The sequence below is a fragment of the Lagopus leucura genome, unplaced genomic scaffold (genome assembly GCF_019238085.1).
Source record: "Lagopus leucura isolate 7727_CA_CO unplaced genomic scaffold, USGS_WTPT01 Super-Scaffold_739, whole genome shotgun sequence".
NCBI classification, from domain to species: Eukaryota; Metazoa; Chordata; class Aves; order Galliformes; family Phasianidae; genus Lagopus; species Lagopus leucura.
Genome location: NW_024962255.1, coordinates 17834669 through 17853365, shown reverse-complemented (window position 1 = coordinate 17853365; position 18697 = coordinate 17834669). Strand labels below are relative to the sequence as shown.

Here is an 18697-nt window from a genome sequence, read left to right as displayed (position 1 = left end):
ATAATGTGGTGTCACTGTCATTAGGATGAAAGAGCACTAGAGTTAAGTGTTTGTGCTGGAGGACAGGTGGTCAATCAGAATTGATTATAATGGCTGTGCTGATTTAGTCTAGCTGTCTATGAAACTTCAAAGAACCAGAGCTTTAATTGGTATTGAATTGCATTGATTTGATGGATTTTGATGTTCCTGATTAAGTAGGTTCTCATTGGCTGTTTAAATCTGTAGTAGGAGTTCAGAGCTGTGAGCAGGGAAAGGGGAGCAGAAGAGATTATTGAATGCTTTAGGCAGGATTGAGCTCAGGAAATGGGGATGATGTGGATAAAAATGAACTGTAGCAGAGGAAGATATCTCTGCTTAGATGCATGTTTAAGATGTAGACAGTGGAGGTCATGAGAAAGCACTAATTTGCATATTGCTGAGATGCAGGTCTGAATTGCAGAGGAACTCTTTGTAGAGAGTCCATCGTGTTCTATTAATGGGAAGAGACAGACAAAAAGTAGCCTTAAATAGCTCCAAGTTGAGATGGGAATAAAGATTCCTGTCTCCATAAGGAACAGCATCTTGTCTCTGACTTGGTCAATCCACTCCTTGGGGTAATCCTTGAGTTTCACATTAAAGATATGACAATCAAGTGTAGGATTTTGGATGTGGAGCTTGTTTGGTGTATCCCAAGTGTTGACACAGCTGCTGTTGTTTGTTATCTGACTGTCTCTGCTCATAGTCCTTCTTCCCATTTCATCTAGATATGAGAACATCCATATGCCAGTGTCACTTCCAGTTGTGCAAGAATTTTCAGTTCTGATTCTTGCTGTTTAATGATGTGTCATTCCTAAAAGATGCTTGGCTTCTTGTTGGTGGGTACCAGCTATGGAACAATGGAGGTATGGGTATACATGGTCTGTTGTAATCTTGATCTGTGGTAACTGTTCACTTCCCTGCATCTGAGCAGGTATGTCCTGCAGTTGGCATTTCAGTACTGCTGCCCTGTATTAAGTAAATGCTAAGCAGCTTTTCCGGAGGGTGCTTGAATTCTTTTTGTGCTGATTTTCTGTATAGAGCTTTTCTGTGTGGCTGAATCAATAATCGATTTGTGAAAATGTGAAAAGTAACTCTAAACTGGAGTTACTGAAAAAGCTTTACTCAATTAAAACTCCAGAGCATGCAGAGTATTTGCTGAGTGTGAGTCGGCGTTATTGATTTGTTTTCTTCTTTATGCTTTGCTATTCAGTAATTCTGTTAAATAGATGAGTGCAAGGAATACATATCCACCATTAAGAATGAGAGACTTGATGAACTGGATCGGGTTATCAGAGCAGATATTTTGATCCCAGTAATATGGGCAGAGCATGCTCCTGTGAAAACTTTCTTCTGATGTCTATACAATTGTACTCTGAAGCACACAATAAAAACATCAATGCTGGTTATTAGCTATAAATCCTTCCACAAATTTCTCCGTGATCCATGTTGTTGACTTACAGATGAGATTGCTCAGTACTTCCATAATGAAATTAACCATTACAGTCGTGATTAGAAGCTCTAAGGAAATGGATAGCTAAGATAACATGAAGAATTAACAACCATTGCAATTGACTAATATGTGATGCTGCTTAAAATAAAAATGAGGGTATATGTCCTCCATATGGCTGATTGTGAAAGCATTAATTCTTCCCTTTAATAAATGCTACTAGGGAAGGCTGTGGAAAATAATGCCAAAGGGTATATGAGAGAAGAGAGATGTATCAAAGCTTGATGGTATCTTTTTATTGGGTATTTGTCTCTGTGTGTGTGTATAACAAAATAAAGGTAGTTTCCAGTTAAAATTACCTTCTGTTGGTGGGGGAAGGGAAGGAAGGAGTTTGTCTAACTATACAAGTTTAAAAAAATAAATAAATAAAATAAAAAAAAAAAAATTGGAAGGTGCTGGGAATCGCAGACTTGGTCTGCTTACATACGTTAGAATAGAGGTGACTGAGATACTGGAGTGTTTTTCTTTTTGTATTATGAGAGTAATTGGTTAGGTTAATAGCTAAGATGTTGTCTGAGGCACAGAGTTCCAATTTCAAAGGCACATTCTTGGAATAAGGTATGTAACTTGAACGTGGAAAGGAGTCTGGGACTGTCAATAGGCACAAACAACAGCTGGGTCCTTGTAGAATGTGGCCTGAGCAGAGGAAGAGGTTTTTCCTTCAGGATAATCCATATATATCTCTGTAATAGATATTTAAAAGTTTGAAAAGTCTCTTTTCTTACTGCACGCATACAAAACAACTTTGTGTTGGAGGTGATAGAAGATAAGAGGTAAAGTTGTCATTGGTAATTTAGTAATCTTCTTCTAGAGGGCACTGTGCTTCCAGAAAGATCTAGGAAGGCATGAAGATGTTGGGCAGCTTTGTGGGGGACAAGAGGTTCTTTGTGTTTTGCTGGAATGAAGACTTCTTCCTGTTAGAGCTCAGACTACAGGGAGTAAATCTTGAGAATAAGCCTGGATACATTATAGCATGATTTTAAGTGAATTCTATATTGAGGTTGTTTGCTTTGGGTGTGTAAAAGCAGTGATTGAGCAATACTAGGTTTCTTTAGTGTACGCTGTGTTTGCTGATAGACTTCACTAGCATGAAACTAGGGGTTCAGATTAAATTCAGCAAATTGTTTAAGCCAAAATAAGGGAAAGATAATCTGAAAAAGCTATAACACTATTAAATAGTTCTTATCTCAACTTTTTAATCATTTCTTAAGAGTGAGACTGAAAAGAACTTGAAGCAGGAAACAGTTGTAGGTTGAATCCTGGTTGTTTTTTTTCCTTAACTGAGGCTCAAGACAAAGCCTATTATAGTTTTCTTGAAAGTATTAGGGAGTTGTAAGTTGTACTGTAAATCCACTGTATGTAGGCAATGTAAAGGAACAGGATCACATTTGTAGTAATGAAGAGAAATGCCCTGGGATAATAAATAACTTATAATAAAATACTTCATGAATCCAAAGGAAATAGACTTAAGGGATCATATAACTTCTATATCCTAGAGGACTGGCTTGCAATATATAATCAATATGCACTGGCTTTATATGCCCCAAACTTCAGTATTTTTAATATAGGATTATATTAAATTAATGGATTAATATAGGATTAATACATTAATGGGATGAAAAAGAAGGGAAAGGGCAGTAGGCTTTTCTTCTTCTGAATCCTTTCCTAAGATTTACTTTTCACTCTATTTTGACTCTTTTATTTACATTGTGCTTTTCTGCTTTAAGGTCAGAGACTGGGAGTCTGAGGTGATTTTAATCACTCTGGATAGCTACGTTATCTATATGTGACTATTATTTTCTAAGTTCTTCTGTGTTCTGAATTTCTTGTGGCAGCTCTTTTCACTGCCTAGCCACTTTGGTAAGTAACTGTGTATGGGATGAGAATATATTGTTTTTCCCCTCTCTTCTGTCACCCTTACTGGATAAATATTGCTTTTGGAGAGACCAGTCTGTTGTTCTGATGTAGAGCTGGAGGGAAGTGATGATTTTCTATGAAGAAAGGAGTACTGTGAGCAGTGAGCCTTGATGTGGAGTTATTGTGCCTCTTAGATTGCTATGGTGAGTAGTGTCAAAAGGTTATTTATTCTGTTTCATTGTCATGAACTTCAAAATACACCTTGAAAGTAAATATATGTTGAAAGAAGAATGCACACAGTGGTCTGTTCTTGCCTGAGAAGACGGCATGGAACAGATTAGCTTCTGTCTCTTATCCTTAATTCACTGTTTTACTTTGCAAACTCTTTTTCAGCCCGATCAAAGAGTTTGGTGATGGGTGAGCAGATTGGGCCTCCATCCAGACCTTCTTCTCCTAGCCCTCAAGAACGTGTGGTGAAATGTGGCTGGCTAAAGAAACAGAGGAGCATTATGAAGAACTGGCAGCAGCGGTGGTTTGTGCTGCGTGGAAACCAACTCTTCTATTATAAAGACGAAGAGGAAACTAAACCTCAGGTATATCTTTTAATTACTATTTCAGAACAGTAGGGCATATTGCTTGTGACTTCTGTACAGGTCACTGTTTAGACTGAGAGCTCTCTTCAGTTGCTGTGAGCACTGTGAATACTCAAAGGAAGAGATGTTTCAAAGAGCCTTAGCTAACATGCAGGCAAGTAGTAGAGCTTGGGAGAACATGTTCCCTGGTTTAATTATGTTTCCAGTCAGTTCTGTGGCTTTCCTCATAAAGAAATCTAGTTGCAGAAAACTCATTGCCTGAAATCACAGTAATGTCAGTGCCATTTGATGTATATACTATTTTTACTTCAGTTACCAACTCAAAATAGTCAATAATAAATGGTAGCCTGTTACTGGCTGTATGTAATAATAATAATACAAGTTTTAATTGTCAAGAGGTTCCATAACTTCTCTGGAAGTAAGGAGTCTTCTGAACTGCTGCTGTTTGTTCATGAAAAGCAAAATGTAGAGGATTTTTTTGTCCACTGAAAGTTGCTTGCTCTTCAGCTTATTTTTGTTTCCTTTATGTCTCCTGCTGCTCCCATACAACTTGTCTTAATCATATTTGAGCACTCTTCATGACTGAACAGAGCACATTGTTCAATGTGTTTTGTCTGTCATTCTAGGCTGTCTGATAGCTGTTTTCAGGAGCTGCAGGCCAGAAACAAGGCTTATTTCTCCAGAAAATGGCTGACATTATTGTAAATAGATAGTTCTGATGCTGTTCTGTGCAATGTGTTTTTAACAAATCTTGCCTTGAACTGAATTAATGCTGTTAGTCTGAATTTGCTCATGGGAAAAGTGAGATGCAGAGACTATGACTTTCTCATGCTCTTATGAGAAATCCTGAGTAGGAAAACGAATCTGCATGTCCCAAGTCTAGTGCTTTAGTAACTTTGATCTTAGTTAGTGTGGGATACCTTTTCCTTGTATGTTCAGTTGAAATTAGATTTGGGATCTGGAAGGTGCTCTGTAAAACTTTTTGAAATAATTTTGCAGTTGTCCATGCCAGTAGTGTAGTCACAGGTCTTAGTGAAAGAAGTTTTATGAACGATGACTTATGTTTCAGGCAAAATGTGCCAGCCCAAGATGACTTAGGGAGGAGAGGCTTATAATTTAACCAAGGAAACTTGACTGTTGTTGTACCTGATACTGCTTTCGTAGTCTTGGTAAACTTTGTTTGAATTTCTATGGGAATAGCAAACATTGAAGGGAGTGCTGGGTTTAACAGAAGACTATTGAAAGACTGAAATGCTCCTCCTTAGAAGGTTTTGCACTGTCCTCTGAATTGGAATGTATGATCTGTTTTCCTATAGGTGCAATGCCTTACATTCCAAGTTTTTGTTTTTGATCTGCAGGGAAGAGATGGGCTGGATTCAATTGCTTTGCAAACTTAGACCTTATCCAGAAAATGGGAAAGTATGCTAATTTAATGGAATTGAATGTTCACTAATTTACAATGGCTGCATTGTTGCAAACCTCTCAGTACAATAAATGTTTTAATTTAATCTTCTAAATATTCCAGCTTTTGGCAAGCCTATGAATGTGAATACTGTCCTGTAATTCAGTTTGAGAATGAAATGTATTTTATGAGAAACCATTTAGTTGTTCAGCCTTCTATGGCTTTGATTCACCTAAGCCAGTTCTCTATTGAAACAGTTTTCACATGGATGCTTTTTCATTATCCTGTTCTGACCTCCAAATCTTAATATAGTCATCTGTGTGACTAGAATTTGACAGGAAGAGCTATGGAGCTCCAGATTGCTGAGGTGAGAGTGAAAAACCTTGCTTAGTTTGTTGAGACTTGTTATCTCTCAATTCATTGCTAAGCAGAAAAAGGTGAGCCAGCTGCTTAGGGCTAGCCTGTGTGGGTTTTGTTATATGCCAGCATACAGGACTTGAGAGTGGGCTGAGTTTTAGTGTGTTGTATATAAGCCTGGGAGTTACTGCTGTTCTATGCAAATTGTGAGGGGAAAGAATCTAGGCAAAGCTTTGTGCTGTTTGACTTGGAGTGTGTGTCTAACAGCAAAAACTAGTCAGCAGGCTGGGGAAAAATTTTTGACTTGTTCCAATACAGGCGAGTGTGAGTGAATGTGGACTTATTTCTTAAATTTTGCTGACTCAGAGACATCATGATGCAGTGATACTGTGGCATACTATTGGCAGAGCTCAAGGGCTGAAGCTCATGTTGGATCTCTCCCATACTGGTCCATCTACTTCATCATGATATGGCATGTGTTGTTTCTGCTGTGGGCCAGTTGGATATGTCAGTGGTATGCTTGGGAACCTCACGCTTTTATGTTTTTCCTTCTCTCTACCATCACAATCTCCTGGTTTTGCAGTTGATGAGCACAGGCAGGAGTATGCAAGTGTGAGATATCTATTGCAGAACAAAGAGCTCCTGAGCCCAGCCTCGCTATCTGGCAGAAGCTGTTCATTAATGCTATATATTCTCCTTTGTACTTGGCTCCTGCAACTGGGGGATACTTTTATGGCTCCTTCTATCTCCTGATGATTGAGATGGGATCCTTATCTTCCTACATGTGGCAGACAATCTGACATGCATCTCAACTCCCCTGAAGTTCATAATAGCAGTTTCTACTCTTCTTTAACAGTTCTATGAATATGAAAGCCTTAATCTGGACAAGTTACTATTGTACCTCCAAGAAACTTCACAAATCTATATGCTCGTGTTGTACAAGTAACTGCTGAAGTCATTGATGTTCCAAGCTTTTCTGCGTAGCGTTGTTACTAAAACACAGATCTGGTTTTTCTGTAAAAGGGGGGTGGATGTATTTGTATGTATATGATTATGTAAGCCTCTCTAATGTCATTAAAGCCCTAAATAACACCTGTGAGTCCCTCTGAGTCTGAGGTCACAGCTGGATATGAACAGGTTTGGCCTCTCCCTGGTTCAGTTCATAGCATTTTATAAAACAAATCTAGTTAGATTTGTTTCACATCTCTGCGGGCCTTGCACTGGTGCAGAAGATTGTCAGTTACAAGGCTGAATAAACTCTGCGTGGCAGGGTGACACCAACTCATCCTTGTTTGAAATATGTCAAATGCATATCTCCTACACGACTTCAGGGGAGTAGGGTGGTTGGTAAACATACAAATGTCTTGGAAGTTTTTCTCTTTCACAAAGCATCAGCATGTATGGAGCTGGTGAGAAAACTTAAATTTAAGCCATCTTTATTTTGTGAAATGTAGCTGATTTTAGTCTCTTATTTACAGTTAGGATTGTTAATTTTGTTAAGTCTGTGCCGTTGGGTTTGAGAACAGATGTACCAAATTAACTTCTCTGTTAAATGAGGGGATATACTGATAATTGTTCCTCTTCTGAGGCTAAATGACCATACTCATACATCATATTTAATTCTTCATTCCTTTTGTGCCTGTTGTATCTGGCTGAGAGGGTCTTACAAAGACCTGACACTTTGTATTTGTGCTGTGATAGAGTGCAGAAACAAATGATTTGTTATTTCTGAGTGCTGTGCAGGCATAAGAAATGACCTCCGTTTTTTTCAGTGTTGCAACATGCTGCTATTGCTGTTCTGGTATATTAACAGTGCAATGAGAAAGCAAAGTGTTTGAAGAGGTGGATTGCATTTATTAGTTTGAAGCACACAGGATCAGAGGGAAATAGGAAATAGCTGTAAAACAGGTGAGTGTTGCAACAGTGAAGCTCTTCTGTTGTGTAAAGATGCCCAGAATATAGCAAAAGATGCAATATATTGCTTTTATGTATCTACAGTAGGAGTTGTGTAGATTGCAAGGAATGTTACTGAAGGTGGCTTCAAGTGTTAAATTCATCAGCAGCTAAAAAGACTTCTACAAAAATATTTGTGCTTCCATTGGTTAAGTGCAGTGCTAGAGCTTCCATACTGTGAAAAACAAGAGGTCAGAATGGGATGTTTTCTCAGCATTGTTTCATTGCTGGTTGCTTATAGAGCTTGCTGGTTTTTATCATGCAGTACTGACTATGGCTTGCTATAGCTATGTGAATGAAGCATTAAGCTCTGACTTTATGCTTACTGTGAGAAGTTTGCATGCCTGTAAGGCTGTGCTATTAGCCATTATTGCATGTGTTTGCAGCAAAAATGAACAGAAGGGTTGGAAGGTATTTTTCCTACGTGCCCCTCTCTCCCTTTGATTCCTTTTGCAAACATGTTTGTGGACAACTAGTGACAAGTCAGGGAGAAGAACGTAGTAAGATAACTGCTGAAAATACTTCTTCCTCTAATAAACCAGATGTTAGTGGCTGCATGTTTAAATTTTTTTACTTACATGATGTTAAAGGAAGGGAGGAGGTGGTTTCTTTTTCCTGTACTGATCTAAATCCTTAATGTTTTGATTACTTATGCAGTATCAGTTACAAAGGAACCATGACTGCACAAATGCATAAGTCTTTGAGTCTCTCTTTGAGGCACATTGATTCAAAATAATGGCAATTGTAACCAGTTCCTTTTTCCTTAGTGAATATTGTACTTTTCTGTTGTCCCTGTGATTTTTGGTCTCTGGCTGAGTTTCAGAGCTAAATGAAAGGAATTGTCATGTGAAAGAGTGAAAAAAGGCTTACAGCAGTTTGCCTGTGTAATAAAGCTTTCAGAACCTCACTCCATCAATGGTAACTAAATCTCTTGATGGTGGCAGAAGCTGGCTCATAATAGGTATAAAAGTGTTAAACAACAGTGTGACAGTATTAAAGAAGTTTTAAAAAATCATGCATTTCAGACAGTTGCTTTTATGGTCTTAAATTGGGTGGTATGAGTAGAAACGTGATATAACTGAGTAATGTAATGGTATGACCTACTGAAACTCTGCATGTGCCTGAACTGGCCTGGTCTAGAATAAAGAGGTACACAAACCAATATTTCAGGGATGGGGAATGGATAATTGCAGCTTTCTGGTCCTACTGCTCTTCTGTTACATGTTCAACAACCCAAAGCTGATAATGCTAGGCTTTAATCTTCTGTAAAATTTACAATACAGTTGGAGCTATGAGAATTTTTTTTAATCCTCATAACTTGACAAATTTGTTACTTGATGCATATAAGCAGACAAGTAGGAACTGTGAAATGTGTAGAGTTATTGGAATTTAAGGGATGAAAGGTGCCAGTGTTGTCAGCAAATAACAATTTTAGAGTGTGTAGCTGGTATACAGATTGAAAGACCAAAAACTCAGTGTACTGGTTATAGCATGTATTCTCCTATATTTCTCCTACTCTAAAAATACCTATTCCTGAAGAAAGTATGTAAAGTATGAATGAAACACTTGGTTAAATCCTACAGCGCAGTATATATTGGGAAATGTGATAGAGTTGTCCCAAAGAAGACTGTGGTAAGAGAACAGCCAGAGGAAGGGAGTAGTGTCAAAATATGAGCTAGAAAAGAGAGATCAGTTAGCGGTTAGGTGATTTAGTAACAGCCAACAAATGGTAATTGAATAAATTGAACTACATCAGGGCTACTTAAAGTGGCAAACTCAGATAAGCTGCATCAGATGGGTCACGAGTTACCAGGTGTTTGCAATAAAGCATGTTTATTCTTGTAAAAGAAAAATTAAATTCTAATTAACTGTGTGCTGACTAGCCATAGGTTAGTTTGGTATAGGGTAATATAGTCTCCATACAGTATTTGCTTGTGCACATATGTTCATCTTACAGTTTTTAGGAAATAAATTTGTTAGTGTTTAATGCAGTGAACACTACCCAAGTATTTCTCTCATGAAGTGTTAGCAAATGGATTTCATGACCAACTTATTGTTATTTCACGTGCTTTTTTTAGTCTTTTTCTGATCTAACATCCATTCTGTTTTGCAGAACCATGTCTAGCTGTAGTAGAAATTGTTCTCCCACTTGAAGTAAATGCAGAGCTGAGAACATTGTAATTGTCAATATGGAATCAGCTGTAGATTTTCTACTTCCTCTATATTGATGGATTTGAGGGGAAGATTTCTTGCTCTACAGTCAATGATAAAGCTTATGGCTCAGAGGAATTTCTTTCTCAAGTTCTTCAGCACACCTGTAAGGTATTTTTGTAACATTTGAGACAAGGTGCTTTCCTAGTTGAAGTAGTATTAGGTATCATTTCACATAGTCATTGTTTTGACTGTCGTGCCTCTAAGCGTAGTTCTTGAACAGAGGAAAGATAATTGAAAAAACCAGATCAGGTCCCTGTATTGCTGCTTCCTGATGAGTCAGTACAGGCATAGTGACAGACAGCCTGTGTGGTGCCATTGCCATCACACATGCATTATAGGCCTATTATTAAGCATGCAACTGTAGCAAGTGGTTTAACTGTTACGTGCAAACTTCATTTTATTCTGAGAGCTGAAATGGATTTTCCCATGTGAGCCTGCAACATTTATGCCAGATGGATGAGGATATTGGTAGCATCTCACATTTTTGCACGCATTTGGTCAGAGGTTCAATCCGTCATTATGGATAGGATGTTATGTAAGGACCAAAGAGACTTGAACTTGGTATCATCGTTGTTGCTCAGGACCCTGTGAGTGGCAGCTGGGTTTTGCAGCCTGAAGATGAGCATCTCATCTTTGTATACAAAGCACAGTGAGAGCTGGACGCTTCATGTTTGTTGATGCAGCTCTTGTAACAGTTGCAAAATAGGATTTGTGTCCTACCTAAGGTAAGAGCATGCATCTGAAAAGCAAGATGTACTTTTGGAACTCATAGATGGCTATTGGTTGTGCTTCTGGGGAACGATGGGACAAGAATACAGGCATGCTGCCATGACCCAGCAGGACAGTGTGTCCCTGAGAAAGCTGTTACAGGCTGTGTAGAGACTTATAATCAACTGACAGAAATACTTAATTTGCTTAAGCTCTAAAGATACCTGTCCTTTTAGAAATCTGTTCTAAATGTTAAGCATGGCCTGCAGGTTTGTATGCAGAAACTAAATCAATAGCCTAACTGAAATTCCCATTGATCTTCTGCCTACTTGATTATTTATATGCATTCTGTAAGATCGCATTCTTTTATTTGGCAGTCAGATAAAAAATAAGTTATGCCATAATGCTTCAAGAGAAACCTTAAAAGATATTGCTTTTTTTTTTTTTATGGGTGTTTCATTGTACATTTTTATGAGCGAATTGTGCTTCCACATAAGTAGAGCAAATTACAGCATTGTTTTCAAGGGAGGAATATCTGAAAATATGGTGCTATGTCTATTGACAGGTGAGTGCCCTGGATTCACTGGAGTGAGGGGGATGTACTCGGTAGTTACAGCATGTGAAGTTGACCCTGGGTGTTCTGGTGTGTTGTGTAACATAGTTGCAGTTGCACAGTCCATCCTATCAGTCTGACTTCTGTGCTGAAGGCTAGGGTGAGAACTTGGAGCTATTGCCTTTCTGGAATATTTTCTTAGGTGCCTCATGAGGAAAGTGGAAAGGAAGGACTGACCTGCAAAGAGCTTTTTATGTTCTTAGTAACTGTCAATATATGTGGTTTTTAAAGTAGCTATGAGTTTGCTTCTATTCCCAGAGCAGGAGGTAGCATATGCCCATCCTCTGTTTCCAGGGGAAAAGAAACTGCTCTGCATCTAATTCATTAATCTTTTCTCAGTATTGAGTTCATATGATAAAATGCTTCAGTGCATCTGCAGTGGGCTTGAATTGTGCCTGACAGAAAGCAGCTTTCTTCAGTGTGTTCTGGCCACTGGGTTCCAAAGATGAAGTTGTATGCAAGACCTCTCTGCACCCTTTTGAATAGCTTGTGATGCACTGGCATTTTATTCTGCATTTCCAATATTTTCTTTGGAGTGACTTCATGTTTTCTAAATTCAGTTAATATCAGAAATAAAGACACTGAACAATGTGATTTGGTGGAAAGTATACCAAAAGCTTATCTTGTTTTGCTGGCTTTCATTTTAGTTTGCAATTATTCTAGATAATCAGCTCAGTGTAAACTTAATTACCTTCCTGTACTGTCTTTTCCCACTTTTAATTTTGCCCTAATCTAGGGGCAGGATTTGAGCCCTTGCGCTCTGCTGTGCAGTGCTTATGTGGTGGTCTTGCTAGAGCATTGAATTTGCATCTAGTCAATGAACAAAGATGGCAATGATGTGTTCTCCCTGTAAAAGATTTTTATAATGGGACACCTGAAAGGGGAAGTGGGAGTAACATGGTGGCTGCGTTATATAACATGGGCGGGTTGTCATAGCACAAATTTGGTGAATGTTTTTATCTGCTACGCTGGGTTAATGACAAACTTCCACTGAAGTTGTTAATAGAAATTAACTAGCTGTTAGTTAATCCTTTCTGGTAGCTGGGTGTTTTAATGCTGCTTTCTTTCTATGGTCTGCATGTTCCTGAATATCTGTCCTCTCAGAATATCCTCAACTTTTACTGGCAAAAAATACTTAAAATCCATCTAGTTGCTTCCTGTTTTCCCTCCAGTCTAGGGTGAACTTTACAAGACAAAGAAGTAAAGCTGTACTTGTATATATAAGACACTTTACTAATATTTCATGCTCTTATAATTTATGAAAAGGCCTAAGCTTATATAGCTGCAGAAAATTGCCGGTTTTAGTGCTCTTGGGTATTCATAGATTTGAATAATCACCGAATGTTCTGAGTAGGAAAGCACCCACAGAGATAATTGAGTCCAATTCATGGCTCCACACAGGATCACCCAAAAATAAAACCTGATTTCTGAGAGCATTATCCAAGTGCTTGAGTTCCAGAAGGGTTTGAGCTGTGACCACTGCTATGAGGAGCCCCTTCTAGTTCTTGACTATCTCTGGTGAATAACCTTTTTGTAATGACTGCCTGACCCTTCACTGATGCAGCTCCATTTCTCTTGGTTCTGTCTCTGTCCCCACAGAGCAGAGCTCAGTGCTATGCTTCCACTCACCTTGAGAGGAAGCTGTAGGCTACCCTGAGGTCTCACTGAGTCTCTTGTCTAGGCTGCAGAAACAGAGACCTCAGCTGCTCCTCAGATGTCTTTCCCTCAAGACTCATGTTTGATGAAGTACAGATCAAGATCATGCAAACAGATCAGTATCACTATGGATGATGTGTAGCACTGCTGTTATCAGAGGCCTAATGAATTCAAACAGTCATTGTCCTTTGCAAATATACTTTTTATGTGCCAGTTTATCTGTGGTAACTTTGTTACAGAGATGTTTTTTACACTAGGAGTTAACTGGAGAGCAGTCCTCAAAGATATCTTAGAGAAGAAAGCTGAAGTTTTACAAGTTTTCCCTGTTTTTTCTGTGAGGTTTGCAGTTTTAGAATTCTGGGTCATGCTCTGAATGACAGATGGCCAAGAGAGCCTTGTTTCAGTTCATATTATGATAGGAGGATGGTTGGACTAGATGAGCTTGTAGGTCCTTTCCAACTTTGTGATTCTATGAAAGTATCAAGCAACAGAGTTAAGTTTTAAGTGGTTTGCAACGTGACTGCTGACAAAATACAAGTGTAGAGAATAGCTGAGCAGAAATGTGATAGGCATACCTCTAAGTGCTGGCTGTCCTTTCTCACTAACTTCTCCCTTCTTCCTCTTCTCCACCAAATTGCACCATAGTGAACGTTCCCCAGCAAAGGAAAGATGTGAGCCTGTTGGAGCAGGTCCAGGAGGGCTGCAAAAGTGCTCAGTGAGCTTGAGAAATTTTTTTTTAAGGTGATGTTGTTGAGGTACTGGAACAGGTTGCCTGAAGAATCTGCAGGTGCCCCTTCCTAAAAATGTTCAAAGTGAGGCGGATTGCAGCCCTGGGCCTCCTAATTTATTCTATTGACCTGCAACATCATGAGTGGGTTTTGTAGGATGGCAGTAGATGTTGAACCTTCCTGCTGATATTCCCTTACATGTTGTTGCTGTGTGACAGATGGCAGCAGAGGGACAGTCTGACACAATGGTGTCTGACATGGAGGTGTGTATGAAGTGAAGGTGTGTCATCGAATTCCTCCATGTGGAGAAGATTGCACTCAGTCATATTTAGCAATGCTTGCTGAACATTTATGGAGACCTAATAGTGGATGTGAGCACACTGAGGCATTGCGCAGTGCATTTCATTAATAATGCTGTCTTAACATCTGTGAAGCAGTGGGTCACATCTGCTGGTGCAGATTTTTACAAGTGTGGCATGCAAGCTCCTGTTCATCACTGGTGAAATACATAGCTAATGGTGATGGCTGTGTTGAAAAGGAGTGTTGTGTAACTGAGAACTTGCTGTAACAAATAGTATTGTGCTCTTTGTATCTGTTGTAGCTTCCATGGAAACAAATAGCAGGTGTTACTTTCAAAGCAGCTCACCTGGGTAGTCCTTAGGGTTCCTTCTAACCCCCATCATTCTATGATTATTCCGTAATTTGTCAATAAAACTACTGTGGAAATTTTTGTTCAGTTAAACATGAGATGTTAGTGTAGCCAGTTTGTTATCCTTAGCATGAAGTGTGTATCTGGGAGCAGAATTGGGCCTTGCTGTTTTACTCCCTAGTCCCATCCTGTAAGCATTCTTAACAGCAGCTGTGTGAAAGGCAGTGTTATGAAAATTGAGATTATTGGTGTTTGGGAACCAGCTGTGTTTTAGGGACCAGTGAAGAAAAGGAAGCTTTATACTAGCGTTTCCCACATCGCTGCTTTTCTTATCAGACACTGACTTTACAGTGCCTGGTATGGGACAGGACTTCTCAGTTGGTTTTGCTAGGGATAAGAGCTACAATAACACCTGGTTATGTAGCCTCTGAAGATTTTTCCTCCAAGAACAAACTTGAAAGAGGGTAAAATTATTTTTCAAAATCGAATCTGAATCTACAGCTTACTGGAAGTTCTGTAACCCATTGCACACTACTTGAACTGTCCAGTCATCTTAGGGATGGCAGCCACTGCCTGAGGAAGAGAGAAATAACTTAGTAATGAACTGAGGTTTGTTTCTGGGGTGTGCTTTGGCATATATCAAGTTAGACCTTGAGGAATTACTCTGATTTAATCCATCATTAATTTATTTTCCAAGAAAGATTGTTAATGCAGTCTGAGAGGCTACTGGGCAAGGACATGTCAGTGTGTTTAAATTTAGTAATGTCACTCTACCAGTGATTGCAGCTGTCAGAACTGATACACTCTTGCTAAGAAAATGAATCATTTTTTATCTTTTTGTTTCTATTTGTTTAAAGTACTTTGTAGTGTGTGAGGCAGATTAGACAGCTGTAAGCTGGTTCCCTGTTACCGTCTGGAGAAGCAGGTTGTCCTACTGCAACCACTCCTTCTAGAGAAATGCTCTACATAATTCCCTGAAATCTGTAGCAAGATGTGCAAGAACCTGATCTGAAGAACTTTTTAACGTATGCACCTATGACCTAGAAGTACTTTCCAGAGATGGATCTACATTGGAGCTTTGCTTGCTTCTGAACTCTTCAATTTGAAAAAAAAATGCTTTGAGGCCAAATGAGTTTGTTTGTTTTTTTTGAGGGAGGCAGACATACCAGCTAAAGACTGAAATTTATCTCAGTTTATACTTTTTTTATTAGTTAACTCATGCAAGTTGAGATGACAGTACAAATGAACATTCTCCTGTGCAAGCCTCTTATAGCTTGCTGGGCTGCAATTGTTTAGTTAATTAGAACTCAATTTGAAAAAAAAAAAAATTTGAAAAATTAAAAGGTGAAAGAAGAGTAGATGTGATATGAGAAGAAACTTTTCTAAGGAATATTAGTTAAGAAAGAGAAATCGCCTGTGTATGCTCAGAGTATTGCTATTCCAGAGGAAAGGTCATTTGACCAGAAGTGTCCGGAAAGGACAGGTAAGCTACGTGCATGATCAGATAAAGTCTTTCTTGCTCAGATGCAATGAGGTTGGAAAAGGGAATGGCTTAGTAGAAGAGTGGAGCTCAAGTTTACAATGTCTGTTACATTTGTCTTTTCTTTACCCTTTCTATAGCCCTTCCCATTTCACTTGTTTGTGTCCCTTACAGGGTCTCATTCTGCTGCAAGGAAATCAGGTGAATGAGCTGCCACTTAATCCTGACGAGCCCGGAAAACATCTATTTGAAATTGCCCCAGGTAGGCCAGCAAGTCCTTTTACTTCCTGCGTAACCTTAAGTATTCCCTTTAGCTGTCATCAGTGATAGGAGAGCTGCATGGCTTACTTGAATTCTGGGCATTCTGATACACTAGCCAAATCACCTAGAGAAATTGAGAAATAGGGCTTGAGTTATACAAATAGAGTTATTAATAACAAATAGAGTTATTTGTTGTGATAGTATCTCTTTTTGGATGGAACTGATGCTGTGATACCTCAGAAAAACAGTTGGAATGCCTTGCACCCCTGTACTTTTCTGTTTTGAGGGGGCTCCTGGCCAGCAGTGCTGTGTGATCTCTCGCTTTAATGTGGTTTTCCAGTTGTAGGTTGTGGCAGATGCTGCTGTGGAACGCAGAGCTTATGGAAAAGAGACATGCAATGTCTGGATGTAACTTTTTAATGTATCCTGATAAAGTTTAAAAAAAAAAAAAAAGTATTATTTGTTTTTTGAACTGAAAAAATTAAGAGAATAGGCTGCAATGGGAAACTTGATTTTTTTTTTTTTTTTTTTAAGGTAGAAAATCCCATTATGTTGCCATAATTTTGTACGAAACTTTTGAAAAAATTTAGCTCCTCTGTGAACACTTCCTGTGCACTGCCTTCCTACATGCGAGGTATATTTGAAGTTTGTGTTGCAGCCCAGGAGCAATTGTTCTCACTTGATTCAGTTATAATTGTATCATGGTAAAGATTGTCCCTGTGGTTAAATATGGAGGCAGTGTATTTTGGGAGTAGCTGCAGGTGGTAAGATCTGCAGGGAAGAAAACTGCTGCACTGCAAGCAGTGTTAGAGATGAGGAATGAGAGAGGCGTGCCTCTCTACGTGCTTGTCTTCTGGTACCTGTGGCAACAATCTGAGGAGAAACAAACTAATTTACTAAATATGTTATCAGAATGCAAGATAACACACTATAATACAATATAATCAGAATTGAAGCTAATAAATCAAATATAATGAGAGAGAGAATGTCTGAAAGGTGGGTAGGCTGTGCCATAACACTGAGGTGAAATGCGCAGTCCAGTTGAGCAGCATGGAGATGGGAGGAGAGCCAACAAAGAAAAGCGGACAAAAAAAGAGTGCATCAGGAGCACGTTGCCAGGAGTTATTTCTCTTCTCTGTGACCGCAAGGTCCCCTGGGGAATGTAGTTCTTCTCTTCTGGGCAGGTACCCAGAACTTGAGCATTAATAGTTAAACTCCCAGTGCTCCACATGATGTTATGATGTGGAATACCAAAAACTAAAAATCACAAAACCATTATAAATGCACAACACAGGGTATGCTTGTCCATATGGGTAAATACTACCGCTTTGGAGGCGGGTGTGCATTTGGCTGTGTGCTAGCAGCGGTTTTCTTGCCACGTAATCAGGCTGGGCATAAAATGTCTGTGTTGTACACTCAACATGGTATCAATCAGTTCAAGAACAATTAGATAGTACTGGAATGCTCTCAATTGTACAAACAGGCAGAGTTTACAATAACTCACTGTTAGAGCATTCTGTTTGACATACAAGAAGCTACTTTGAGAGAAGGTACTTTATTTTTTTTTTTTTTCCTCCTCTTCCTTGTCACTGCATGTTCTCTGGTAATGCTCCCTTATCTTTATATTGTTCCACAGCTTCATAGGCTGGACTCTACAAACAAATCAGTAGGGCAATGTGCTCACAGTGTTGTTTACATGTGGGCATCTCCTTGAGAGTGGCATTGATTGTTTGAACGTGACAGATCTTATGTACAATTTCTCAAAGATTGTGCACTGTAGTATTCTTGCCGTAAAGTGAACTGGGCTGTGAAAGCACTTGGATTTTCCTGGTTGTGAATATGTCCATGTGTTCTGGCACTAAAGGCAATTAACAGAGCCACTGGGTAAATGGGATTCTTCACTTCTTGCTAGCCTTTTAGGTTTTACTTCTGTGGGCTGCAAAATAGATCTCATGAGCCACAAATGGTGGTTGCTTCAATGGTGTTGGCAGTAACAGTACTGTGTGGCTACTTGAGAAAGGCTCTCCAAAGAGATAGAAAAAAGCAACACGTGGCAGCATAGTTTTGAGACCCAGGACATCTGTGTTCAGTCTTTTGTGTTCAGTTTTGTCATTGCTCTTCCCTGGGCTTCTAGGAACAACTACTTACTCTTAGTGAACCGCTGTCCTGCCAGTAAAATTCAGATGTTTTCTCTACCAAGTGGAGATGAATCTATTCATGTCTGTAGGGAGCTTGTTTGCAACACAGATAACAAGTATTGAAGAATGCTATAAATAGCCAGTCAATGCAGAATGTGATTCAGCACAGATGTCACTGAAAAAATGTAGCTTGAAGAGTTTCCTATTCTGTTCACAGTACGTTTATTCTGGGCTGATTTTGGCATAAATGCATTTTCTTTCTTGCCTGTCTTCTGAAATGATTTCTTGCCAGACCACAGAACATCCACATAGTGAACAGTTCTTAAATTGGTACCAGATAGAAAAGGGAGCACAGATCATCTTGCAGGACCCAAAACGTTATTTTCCATCAGTTCCCATCTTTCCTTGTGTTGACACTATGATCGTATTGCTTCTTAATTGTGTTCCTGTCCTCCCAGTGTAAGCTTGGCACTACATAATCTCTAAAAGGTGATAAGATCTCTCAGTGTTTTTAACTAAGCTGAGGATTTGTTAACAGAAGCATATTCTGTAAATACAGATAT

General features: G+C 39.1%; 1 protein-coding gene across 1 annotated transcript in view; it reads left to right on the top strand.

Moving 5' to 3' along the window:
* ARHGAP22 (Rho GTPase activating protein 22) overlaps window positions 1-18697 on the top strand; it is a 140450-nt gene that overhangs the window by 16152 nt on the left and 105601 nt on the right. Inside the window, exons 2-3 of the mRNA XM_042863396.1 lie at window positions 3776-3975; window positions 15910-15997. Of these exons, the coding sequence (XP_042719330.1) occupies window positions 3776-3975; window positions 15910-15997 (288 nt within the window). The remainder of the gene's footprint in view (window positions 1-3775; window positions 3976-15909; window positions 15998-18697) is intronic.